This window comes from Lathyrus oleraceus, chromosome 1, assembly GCF_024323335.1.
Source record: "Lathyrus oleraceus cultivar Zhongwan6 chromosome 1, CAAS_Psat_ZW6_1.0, whole genome shotgun sequence".
NCBI lineage: Eukaryota > Viridiplantae > Streptophyta > Magnoliopsida > Fabales > Fabaceae > Lathyrus > Lathyrus oleraceus.
In genome coordinates, this window is record NC_066579.1 from 229,066,658 (window position 1) to 229,080,282 (window position 13,625).

The 13,625-nt window shown below is 33.2% G+C and overlaps 1 protein-coding gene across 3 annotated transcripts; it reads left to right on the forward strand.

Moving 5' to 3' along the window:
• Positions 1–4,865: 4,865 nt before the first annotated feature.
• LOC127128716 (heavy metal-associated isoprenylated plant protein 39) lies at positions 4,866–5,801 on the forward strand. Of its 3 annotated transcripts, none has more exons than XM_051058095.1 (3): positions 4,866–5,031; positions 5,229–5,304; positions 5,392–5,801. In XM_051058095.1, exons 1-3 carry the CDS (start codon positions 5,026–5,028, stop codon positions 5,718–5,720), a joined length of 411 nt encoding a protein of 136 aa, XP_050914052.1. In that variant the 5' UTR covers positions 4,866–5,025; the 3' UTR covers positions 5,721–5,801. The 3 variants fall into 3 exon arrangements, with proteins under 3 accessions (XP_050914052.1, XP_050914060.1, XP_050914068.1); XM_051058103.1 differs by having other exon boundaries at positions 5,401–5,801; XM_051058111.1 differs by having other exon boundaries at positions 5,419–5,801.
• Positions 5,802–13,625: the final 7,824 nt, after the last annotated feature.

The following is a 13,625-nucleotide window of genomic DNA, read 5'->3' on the forward strand; positions in this document are numbered from 1 at the left end:
TCCAGACGAGGTATGTAGGCAGGAGACCGTGCGAGGTCTCTCCGGGCACTTTTTTCCTTTTTGTGGGTGTTTACTTGTTATCTGATTGTGTGTTGGGTTCGGATGCTGACGTAAGTCCAGTGATTGGCAGTCGGGCTCCACGTTTGCCTCTTTGTGTGCGTTTTGGTTCGGATGCTGATGTAAGTCCAGTGATTGGCATTCAGGCTCCATGTTTGCCGGTGTGTTTATTTGCTTGTTTGGCGTGCGTGAGCCGAACTACGGCAGCTCTGATTCTCGTTCCAGACGAGATACGTAGGCATAGGATGCGACGTCCTATCGAGCTCTCTCCCCCTTAACCCCACCTGTGTTGTCTTCGGTGCGTGTGTGTGTGTGGTGTTTTAGCAACCTTTTCTTTTCTTAGAGCGTGGATCCCGTCGAGTACGACGGACGTGAGGGGTGCTAATACCTTCCCCTTGCGTAACCGACTCCCTTACCCTTTCTCTTTGGTCGCGAGACCATGCTTTTTCCAGGTTTCTCTGAGCGTTTCCTTTCCCTATTTTGGGATAAATAACGCGCAGTGGCGGCTCTGTGTTGTGTTTTGTTTCAGCCCGCCGGTTGTTTTTCGCGGATGCGACAGTTTCCACTCAAAGATTTAAACCAATTCATGATGGCTTCCTTGAGAGTTTAAGATAAAATCTTGCACTTAAGCTCACTCCTAGCGAAATGGTAAATTAAAATAGTATTCATATATTTTACCTGTTCATTTGAAGTATCCAGTGTCAATGTAAGTTTCCATCTTTGGGAAATTTTCCAAAGACTTAGATATATAATAATTAATGATATATTTTGTGAACGTGTTTCATCGATGGTGGGATACAAGTAGTTCAATAGGGTGATCAATCTTGTGTCTTCTTAGATAATGGTGGACTCGGGATCTTCTTAGGTAGTCCTTATCTAGTGGGGTATAACTACTTCCTTCATCTCCAAAATCATAAGGAGGTGGAGGAGAGTGGTTACCACAAGGAGGATCCCTTAGGATACCTTAAGATTGTCCATTTTGCAAGACCTCCAACAATGTTGTTATCTGAGTTAGAAATTTTTGTTGGTTTTCTTCTATCCGAGTAGTAACTAATTGAGAGTGATCATCATAAGTTTGTTTGAATATGGTGTTGTGAGTGCGGCTAAAAGTTGTTAACCACCGCATATGGGCGGTGACACTAAATGTCGAAGAAGAAGTATATGATGTTGATCACTTGATAATGGATGAGACAATGGTGGAACCAAACATTTAGGGGAGTAAGTGGACGATGAATCTAGAACAACGTAATTGCATATTTTCTTGAACTTCCTAGTGTATAATCATCGTTGAGTCTTAGAGATCTTGTTGCTGAAGCGGTTATTCTTCCCTTGGAGATATTATCAATGTATTGTTGTCCTGAGGATTATTACACTTGATCTTCACCATTGTTCATATTGCGAGTGTGAATACTTCTCTGAGAGACGCTTGAATTGAAGTGGTTTGTCTCCTTTCCACAAGAAACTTGGAGCGATTAGTCTTCAAGATTCAAACAACGATTTTACACTGGTTGCTTTTGAACCTTTGAGAGCTTTTAACATTGGGCTGAGCTCGTGAACCTAAAATTGGTTGTATACTGAGCTAACTAAGAACCCATGAGATTTTACCACCAGGTTGATCTCGAACTGAAACAAGCTTTTCATACCAGGTTGAACTTGAACCGTACCTTGGTCTTATACAGGGCTAACCAAGAACCTGTGGATTTTAACATCGGACTGATCTAGAACCTAAATGGATACTTGATCATACAATCCCCAAACCAAAGCTTTTCACTGGATTAACTTTGAACCCAAAAAAAAAACCCTAAATGGATGAAACTGAAATTTTGTTCCTCAGGAGACAGATGTTGGAGTAGACGTTGAGACAACTTATCAAACTTCTAAAAACATTTTAAGAAGAGATTGACAATAATGATGCAACAATAATAGACAATGAAAAAAGTTGTAAAATAACACAAGAGATTGGTAATCCAGTTCAGTGAAACCACACTTACGCCTTGGGGGCACTCTACCCAAGGACCTTCAACCCAAAGAATTTTTATGCAACTCCCTAATCCTAATGATTTTTGTATTTAGAACAATTAGTCTTATAAGAACCTTCAACCCCAATGAAGTTCTATGTCTCTCCCTAATCCTAATGATTTTCTATTTAGGTTCCCCCTAAATATGAGAACCCACTCACTTTCTTCAACCACTAAACCCTAGTGATCAACGTCAATAGCAAGTATATTGATTGTTGAATTTACAACTCAACTAAGACAAACCAATTATACCAAGTTACTAAAACATAGTGGTGTAGAACAAAGATTCAACATTAATCTAGTTATGGCATTAGTGTGGAATACAAGAAATAAAAGACTCGCAAACCCTAGACATAACTAATTTAATCTTGTGTACAAAACTCTTGTTAAAACATGAGAATAGAGTCTCCTTATATAGCAATATCTAATGGGCTTTTTCCTTATAGATCTCTGATTTAAAATCGTATGGAATAATAGAGAATATTGTTGGAATTGATTGCTCCATAAAACTCTAAAAATGATATGATTTGTTACATTCAAATTCAAATTAAAATCTTCATTTAAATTTGATTTGATCATCAATAGCAGTCAAACAAATCAACAATATATTGCTAACAAATCTGCAGCAAATCTGATTGAAAACAAATCAAAATATTTGCACCAAACAACACCTCTTAAGGCCTGCTAACATGGACAAATGTTGCATTGCACATGCTGGAACATCTTGTTCCACGTGTTGCATCAAAACATCCAAATTAACTCCTCTCCATAACTTGGGGATCTTCTGTGGTAGAGAGAATATTGGATAGAGAAATACTAAACCAAATTGTAATACCATCTGTCTGTTGTCAGAGACCAGATGTTGCAACCGAAATATTGGAACATTGTGTCCAACATGTGTCCCTTTTGCACCAGAACTAGCTTGATCAAACTCCAAGTTATTTTTCATAATGTATCCATTCCCAAAAAGACCAACAATTTCCCATTTGGCAAATTTTGGAAAAATAACTCTTTAAAAAGAATAACTAAGTATCAAGGATATATATACTTAGAATAGACAATAGCAGCAACAACAACAAAAGAACTAAAACATCAGAACATCGGAGCATCCAGCAAAAGCAGGAGAAGCAACACAAAACATAGCATAATTCATAAATCATGAGGTATTTATGCGCACACACACAGAGACACACACACACACACACACTCACGCACAATATCATGAGTTCGGTACACACAATTCTCCATAAAAAAATCAACATGTAATAAACATGCATGTACACCAGTTACTAGACAGTATTCAAATATCAGAAGCTACTACTAACACATATAAGTCAGCTTAGACAAGGGCCAGATGCTCCGGCATGTGAGCACACAGAAAATCAGCTAGTTCTAGTCAATAGTCAGTACGCACCATTACTCCCCATTTCTAACAATCAGTACAGACCATTACACCAACTTTCTGGTTCAGTGCTTATAGTTTCCAGTGATCAAAGAGAGGGAGCGATACATATACGATTAGAAATCCAACGCTCAAGACAGTGTCTAAAAGAGGCGGAACTATGAAAATGTATGTCAAAAATGCATGGGTGTGACTCAGAGTCGCGCTTATATATAGTAGACAGTTAAAACTATTTCCGATTGATCCAATGTGGAATGTGGATGGCCGTTTAATATAGATTAACAAATGAAACGTGGAAGGAGGTTGTTCTTATATGTAGTGCTCGCCCATAGGGGTTTGCCCATTCATTACTAACTAAAGCATCTTGTTGGATTTAGATCAGTATTATTAGGTCTCTGGTTGGCCCGATTAAGGATGTTAATTATAAAATTAAATATTATATCATATTTTAAAAAAATAATCATAATTAATTATATATATATATATATATATATATATATATATATATATATATATATATATATATAATATATATATATATATATATATATATATATATATATATATATATATATTTATTTATTTATTTATTTATTTATTTATTTATTTATCTATTTATTTATTTATTATTATTTTTTTCAAGATACAAATTATGTTTGAACAAAATTACTGTATGTTTTTGGTTTGGACCGACACCCACTTTATAGAGGTCCAACAAAAAGATGGGTTAAATCGTAAAAGACTCTAATACTCCACAAAGCAATGGAACCTTTGGATCAAAGCAAATGGAGTTCTAAGAACTTATGTCTCCGACAGAGATTTTTCAAGGAGAAGGTTCTAAGAAGATAAATCCTAAAATCCTACTATAAAGTTTTAATGAATGCCTCTAAATCACGCAGACACACTAAGGAGAAGGTTCTAAGAAGATAAATCCTAAAATCCTACTATAAAGTTTCAATGAATGCCTCTAAGTCACACACACTAATCTAATTCTATGTGTCTCTTACTTTCGATTATCACTTACTTAAATATTAAAGTGTTTGTATGAACCTCGGTGTCGGACCAAAACATCGTGACTCAAACCATATACTAGAGTTCATCATCCAATATAGGTTCACCGCCTCTTTTGTGATCTACATTGTTTTTTTTTAAAACATCATAGTTTAATTTATTCATAATAGATATGGCCAAATAAGTTCACTATTTAGGATTCCATGTGACTCATTAATATTGAAGTCATATGTGATATTTGGAGTGGCATAAAGCAGGACATAAAAGTTAAGAAATAATAAAATGGCTCTTGAGGTCTTACACGGCTGTACTATGCTGACAAGTGACCAATGCTATATCACAAACTCATCTTGACAATTTAGTTGACTTTGTCTTTATTCTAGCATTTAATTTCTTAAAACTTTGTATATAATAAAACCTTATGCAAGCTTTTAGTTTAACCGTTCATAAAGAACAATATTCTTCAAAACTTCCTTATACACCCTTCTCTTGATAGCTTCCTTAGCAACTCTACTACACTAGCTTCAACAAATCAATATGATGGTATGAATTTCTACCCTTTTTAAGTTTTATCTCCTAATTAGCAAATCATTACCATATAAATATTTTAAAATATTTTTCTTATCTTTAATTTACCTTTTGAATATTTAATTGGAGATTATTTTCTGAATTTTCATGGTTAGATATTATTCTAATTGTAAACTAGTCCTAAAACTCTTTGATATTTTTTTCTTTGATAGAAATTAGTGCTAAAGGTAGAACTCTATGATGATAGAATCAAGAAAAAAGCCATGAAAACAGTATCTGGTCTTTCAGGTATGAATTTCAATATCTAATCATTTTATAAAGTTACGTAGTTTTTCATATTTAAAAACCATGAAGAGAAAATGGATATATTTTAAGAATTTTCAGGGGTTGAGTCTGTTTCAGTGGACATGAAGGATCAAAAACTGATATTAATCGGTGACATAGATACTGTTAATGTAGTTGAAAAGTTAAGGAAATTATGCCATGCTGAAATAGTTTCAGTTGGACCAGCCAGAGAAGAGAAGAAGGAAGAAGAAAAAAAAGAAGAGGTAAAGGAAGAAGCAAAGAAAAAGGATCCAAAAGAAGAATTGGCTGAACTTATGAAAGCATATGAATCATATTATAATCAAATGAGACAGCCAACACATCCTTATTACTATTATAGAACTATTGAAGAATCTCCTAGTGGTTGTGTTATTTGTTGAATAATATTAAACTTTATGGAATTTAGTATATAAATGAGAATAAGAAAAAAAAGTTTGAGGTTGGAGGAGAGTTATGGTTCATTTTGATGATATTCTTTTTTTTTTCTTTTTAGTTTGTGTCTCTCTCTCATTTTTTATTTTTAAAAAGGGGACCTACAAGCAGGGATATATATATATATATATATATATATATATATATATATATATATATATATATATATATATATATATATATATATATATATATATATATATATATATATATATATATATATATATATATATATATATATATATATATATATATATATATATATATATATATATATATATATATATATATATATATATATTATATATATATATATATATATATATATATATATATATATATATATATATATATATATATATACTTTATTTAGTGGGATAGCTGTATTTTGAAATTTTGTTGTCATGAGAATGTTTGAATTAGATTAGTAATGATTAACCAAAACATATATATTTAAGAAATTATAATATATAATTTAAGTGTGAAAATCAAACATTCATAAAATTAAAAGATTGATAAATTAATTTTAAAATATTTGGATCTATTATGAAAAATCCTTTAACGACTCTTATGAAATTCAGAAGTTTGTGTTTTTTATGGTTCTTCATCAACCGATATTCCTTATTCATCGAATTCTCTTCAGATGGGGAGAAAATATAATTTATTTGTGTGCGGTATATTGAGGAACATAGTCTATATATAGTGTGATGGTCAATTAGAATTCTCAATATTCGCAAATGGGTCATCCTGACATCCACTCATATTTTAGTTCATATCCAATATTTAATTAATTAATTAAATAATTTTTAAATAAAATCTAATCAGCCTTTTAACTCTATTTGGTCACTTAATTATTTAAGGCACTTAATTAAAAAAATAGTTAATATAATTAAATAAATATATTTATCCACATAATTATTAGAATATTAATATAATATTAAATTATTAAAATATTTCAACAATCTCCCACTTGATAAATATATCTTAATAATTATATCATAATTCTTTAGGCGCACATTTGAATGTTCTTTATCTTTAGATTTCATCTTTACAATCTGGTCCACTTCACACATCAATAATGGGACCACCGCGGTTGTCGTCACTGACATGTAACGTGACAAAACCCCGACGACCACCATATCAATGTACTTGATGACATAGATCAATATGGATGAGTGACATGGAAATTTCATGCAATGTGATCTCTAAATCATGCATATTTCCAACCGGTCCTACTGAAGTATTTAGTCAGAACAAACTGACGTTCCTTAGGTGCAACTCAAAATCACAATATTTGCACATAACTAAAAAAACTTGATATTGTTATAATAATAGCACCTCATAAATTTTTATTTCTGCATAAAATTAAACATAACATAAAGTTTGTACCAAAACAAAACCAAAAATATAGAACATAGAAAAATAAGGAAAAAAACTCCCACTAATCAAAGGCAATCTCAAAACCAAGATCCATGTGACCAATATGCCCATGAAAAGCCTTAGGTGTCAAGCCTTTGGTTAGTGGGTCAGATATCATTAAGTTTATCCCTATATGTTCTATCAAAATTTGCTTCTCCTGAACTCTTTATTTCACAACAAGATACTTGATATCAATAAATTTTGATTTTGTAAAACTCATATTATTGTTAGAGTATAGCACATCGGCACTACTATGACAATAAACCTTCAAGGGCCTTTCGATGCTCCCAACGATGTGTAGGCTTGTGACAAAGTTTCATATCCAAATTGCATGATTTGATGCCTGAAAGCAAGCCACAAACTCTGCTGCCATGGTGGAGGGAGTCACTAAAGTCTGTTTGGAAGACTTCCAAGAGACGACTCCTCCATCCAAGAGAAAGATGTAACCATATGTGGAATGTCTGCTATTCGGGCAGCCTACAAAATCTGAGTCAAAATATCCAATGATCTCCAAGTTATCTGACTTTCGATAAGTAAGCATGAAATCTCTTGTTCTCTTCAGGTAGCGCATTACACGCTTTATTGATATCCAGTGTTGCATACCAGGGTTGCTTAGAATCTACCAAGAACTCCGACAATGAATGCTAAGTCGGGACAGGTGCAGACTTGAGCATACATAAGACTTCCCACAGGTGAAGCATATGAAATCTTATGCATCTCTTCCTTTTCAAGATCCATAATGGGGCACTGTTTGAGACAAAACTTGTCTCCTTTAGCAATGCGTGTGTCTCCTGGTTTACTATCTTTCATGGAGAATATGTCGAGAACTGTATCAATATAGCTCTTTTGTGACAATCCTAAACTGCCTCGAGAACGGTCTCTAAGTATTTCAATTCCTAAGACAAAGGAGGCGTCCCTAGGATATTTTATCTCAATTTTATTTGTGAGAAATCTCTTGGTTTCGTGCAATGAGCCTATATTATTGCTTGCCAAAAGGACCTACATATAGTTCCAAGAAAGCGAATATACTCTCACTGAACTTTTGGTATACATAGTTATCAACTAGATTAGCCTCAAAACCAAATGAGGATATTACTTGATGAAATTTGTAATACCATTGACGAGAAGCCTGTTTAAGTCCATAGATGGATTTCTTGAGTTTGCAAACCATAGACTGTGAGTCTCCTTACACAAAGTTTTTTGGTTGCACCATGTATATTGTCTTTTCAATATTTCCATTTAGAAACACAGTCTTCACATCCATCTGATGCAACTCTAAATCAAAATGAGTTACCAATGTCATCATGATCCTAAGAAAGTCTTTAGAAGAAACTGGAGAGAAAGTCTCTTTATAATCAATTCCTTCCTTTTGAGTAAAGCCTTTTACGACAAGACGAGCTTTATATCTCTCAATGTTACCCTTTGAATCCATTTTGGTTTTAAATATCCATTTACAACCAATGGATTTCTTTGCTCCGGGTAATTTAGCGAGATCCTAAACATCATTGCCATCCATCGACTTCATCTCATCCTTCATGGCATTAACCCATTTAAGAGAGTTTGGACTCTGCATAGCTTGACTAAAGTTGATAGGATCTTACCATCCTCACGTTCCTGAAGAAATACAACATAATCATCTGAAATTGCACTTTTCCTCTCTCTAGTGGATCTTCTTAATGGTGGCTCTTGAGGTTGTTGAGTTTGAACTATAGGTGGTGCTTGAGGAAGAAACTCAATATTGTCTTGTTCTTGAGGGATATTAGGAATAACATCATTGTTTATTTAAGGATCTATTTCTGGAACAAAGAGAGGTATAAAGACTTGATCATTGTGAGAAATAGTTTTTTCATCAAAGGCAATACTCCTTATGCTTCCTTCCCCTCCAAACTTTACATCCTCAAGGAATCTTGCATTTCCCGTTTCAAAAATTATTCTAGTGATGGGATTGTAAAACTTATACCCATAAGTGCGTTCAATGTATTCAATAAAATAACAACTAATTATCTTTGCATCTAACTTACATTCGTGAGGCCTATAAGGCCTCGCTTCAGCTGGACATCCCCAAATGTGTAGGTGTATAATGCTAGGATTTTCTCAGTCCATAGCTCATAAGGGGTCTTAACTACTACTTTACTAGGTACTCTGTTAAAGATATAAACTGTGGTCTTTAATGCTTATCCCCGAAATGACTCTGGAAGTGAAGAATGACTAATCATACTCCTTACCATGTTCTTAAGAGTCCGATTTCGTTGTTCTATAACTCCATTCATGTTAGGTTTTTCCAATATTGTGTATTGTGGAACAATTCCATACTCATCGAGGAAAAGCACAAAGGGCTCTGGACATTGTTCCCCTGATCCATCATACCGACCATAGTATTCACTACTACGGTCAGATTTGACAACTTTTATTTTCTTTCCAAGTTGAAATTCGACCTTAACTTTGAATGACTTGAACAAGTCCAAAGATTGAGATTTCTCATGAATCAAATATAGCTACCCATACCTCGAGTAATCATCTATGAACGTAACAAAATACTGTTGTTCATTCCAAGAACATGTAGGGAAAAGACCCCATATATCAGTATGAATTAGTTCTAAGACATCCTTAGCTCTTTCAGCATGGAAACTACTCTTGTTTGTCTGCTTACCCTTGATACATTGAATGCAAACTTGAAAGTTCGGAAAATTAAGGGATCTAAGAATACCATCTGACATAAGCCTCTGAATTATTTGTTTAGATATATGTCCTAATCGCTTATACCATAAAGTGAAAGAATTCTCATTTAATTTTTATTTTGTACCTTGTGACTCTATTTGCATTATTTTGTTATAAAGACATTCAATATCTTGCATATAACGATTATCATTCAAAGAACCGTAACCAACAACGTTTGAATCATATGAGAGGCTAAATTTATTATTTCCAAACGAACAAGTATAACCTAATTTGTCCAAGATAGAAATAGAAATTAAATTTTGTCTAATAGATAGTGCAACAAAAGTCCCAATCAAATCCCAATGAAAATAAGTCTTTAATAATAATCTAAAAGTCCCTATAGACTCTACAACAACTTTATTTCCATGTTCACATAGATGAATCTTTCAGCATCACTTAACGGACGACTCAACAAGAAACTTTTCATGGACATACTAATGTGAGTAGTAGCACTAGAATCTATCCACCAAGTATCCTTAGATACAAAAACTAAATTAATTTCATAACAAACAAAAGTGAGAAAATTACCCTTCTTTTCACGCCTTGTGGCATACTTGGAACACTCCTTCTTCATGTGTCCAGCCTTTTTGCAAAATAAGCAAGTGGTCTTCTTAGGTTGTTCATTTTCCTTTTTATTTTGCAAAAAAGTTCTTGCGGGTTTCTTCCTTTTACTTTGAGAACTGGTAGCCAAGTGAGCACTTTTAGTATTCTCTCTCTTTAGCCTCTCTTCCTCCTGCACACAGTGAGATATAAGCTCATTGAGAGGCCATTTGTCCTTTTGAGTATTGTAACTCACTTTGAATTTCCTAAAGTGTGTCGGGAGAGAGATCAAAACCAAGTGCACAATTAAATCCTCGGGAAGTTATAACTCCAATGCCTTGAGTTTTGATGCAAGATTAGAGATCTCCATGATGTACTCCCTTATGTTCCCTTTACTTTTATAAACCATTGAAATGAGTTTGGATAAGGTACTACTTGTCTCAACCTTATCATTTTTAGCAAATAATTGCTCCATAATTTCGCGGAACTTCTTGGCGCTTTCACTATCAGCAATCGAGCCCCTAATCATTTCAGGTATGGATCTTTTGATCATCATGAGGCACATCCGGCTAGATCGGTCCCATTTTTCTATTTTAGTTTCGTTTAGGTTCTCAGCAATGGCGGTGAGATGCGCATCCCTCAAAGATAAGTCTAAATCCATGCATCCAAGAACGATCTCCACAGATTCTTTCCAAGACTTAAAGTGCATCCCACTCAGCATAGGGATAGAATTAATCTGAGATACAAAATTTGGTGTGGGAGCAACAGCAACTGGATCCATTGAAAAGAACAACAAACATACAATAACATTAATTGGCATGCTAAATAACCATATAGTCATGCACACTATTCTTAATATGCAAATTAAATAAGATCTAGACAAGATACCAAAAAATAACATCAATTCTCAATCTTTGATTGCAAGAATTAACTGTAAGCGGTACTCTCACGTGATGATCAAACATTATTAGTAAGTCAAGTCGGATACTGAATACCTTTGACATCAATCATTAGCCACATGGATAAACTTGATAATTATTACATATTTATCATCACAAGTATGCAAATTTCCTACCAAACTGTGTTTTCCTTTTGACCGACCATAACAGTTCGCATGAAAAATTACACACTAAATCTTTTGTAATTTTAATTGAATCAAATTTAAATAACAGAGATTACTTTTGCAACTTGTTATTTCAACTAAGCCAATAAAAATTACTAGACAATTTTAATTTAATAAACTAAATGGAAAGGTATTTAAAGTTCACATAAATATTACCTGCGTAATGTCAAAATTATATATTTACAGATTTCTTAATAACTTTTGTTTATACGGTTGTATTTGAAGGGTGTTAAAAAAATTTCAAATTAAATTAGCATTTAAGTTGAATAAAAAAATTTAATACACCTAATCAATAAATAATTAAGAAAAAAATGAGCGATTTAAAAAAAAAAGTTGTAACTTAATGATATATAAAGTTACCCATTGTTAAAAAAATATATTTAATAATTGTGTAGTAATGTGACATATACATAAATGCAAGTGTGACAATCATAAGTTAAGGAAATAATATATAATAATTAATAATTAGGTTAACTCAATAATATATATAAAGTTACGACAATGCATACACTGGATCCAATTCTCACTATTAAATATTAATTTAGAAAAAAAAACCATCGAAGACTATCATTTTTAATTGATTTTGCGACTGAGAATTCATCAATGAAACACACACGAAATTGGAACCAATATCAACATAAACATGCATATTATCAATGAACATACAATTATAGCGATAAACATAAAAATATATATAGAGAGAATGATTTGTTGAAAAATATAAAATTTCAATTGAATTGATTTCATTCACAAAATTATAATTTCAATCATTTTAAGTCAGGTTAAAAAAACAATTAACCGATTCTGATATCATTTGTTGAAATTAGATTAATAATGATCAACCAAAATATACATGCTCAAGTATAATTTAGGCGCGGAAATCAAATATATATAAAATTAAAGGATCGATAAATTGATTTTAGGATATCTAGATCCACTGAGAAAAATCTCTTTGACGGATCTTCTAAAACCTAGACATTGATGACTTTTGTGGTTCTTATATTGGGGATCATAGTCTGTATATAGTGTGATGACTTGAAATTCTGGTATCAGATATGAGATGTCGAAGGTAATGTCACGACACTAATACCTAAACAATACAAAGAGGATAAAAATAAAGAACAGTAATGCAAGAGACACAAGCAATTGTTAACCCAGTTCGGTGCAAACTCACCTACGTCTGGGGGTTACCAAGCCAGGAAGGAAATCCACTAAAATAGAATCAGTTCAAAGACTCTTAGTAAACTACACAAGTTATAGTCTTTTTCACCTAATCTCTACCTATGTGACTTCGACCTAAGAACTCTTAGATATGAGATCTCACTCACTCCCCCTCAATCACACCAGTGATATTAAACAAGAATTACACTGAAAAGAAGACACTCTTCAAAGACACACACTTGATCTTACTTAGCAACTTCAATCAAGTAGACACAAACTCATGCTTAAAAGCTTAGAGTGACAAATTACAACTCAAAATTCAGACCAATTCAATCATCTATGGATGAATTGAATGGCTTACAAGTCACACGACCACACAAGACTAAAACCCTTATTCTCTCTCAATATTTCGTTCTGTATTTTTTGTGTATCAAATCAGGTTTTCCATGTCCTTTTTATAGAAGCATTTGGCTGGGCTTGGACATCATAAAACCCTAAAACTATTCTCCATTCATATCTTCTCATGACAGTTGATTAGATCTCTTTGGAAAATAAGTTAATCACGTTGTAATTACTGATTGATAGCGTGTTCAATCAACTCATCAATCATACACAGATTGCCATTAAAAACGCAATCACATAATATATAACATTCAGACTGAACGTTCTGTATACAGATGTCATGACATCGGGTCTGACATCCTGGAAAAATCCTGCATAATTATATTTTAAACATCCAGCAGGTACAAGATATCTTATGTTAAGACATCACATGCGACATCTTGTAAACACTCTTGGTTTTACCAAAATTGCTGCCAACACCTAGAACCAACAAACCCCCCCTTTGGCAAATTTTGGCTAAAACATATATCAGTACATTTGTTCACAAGAA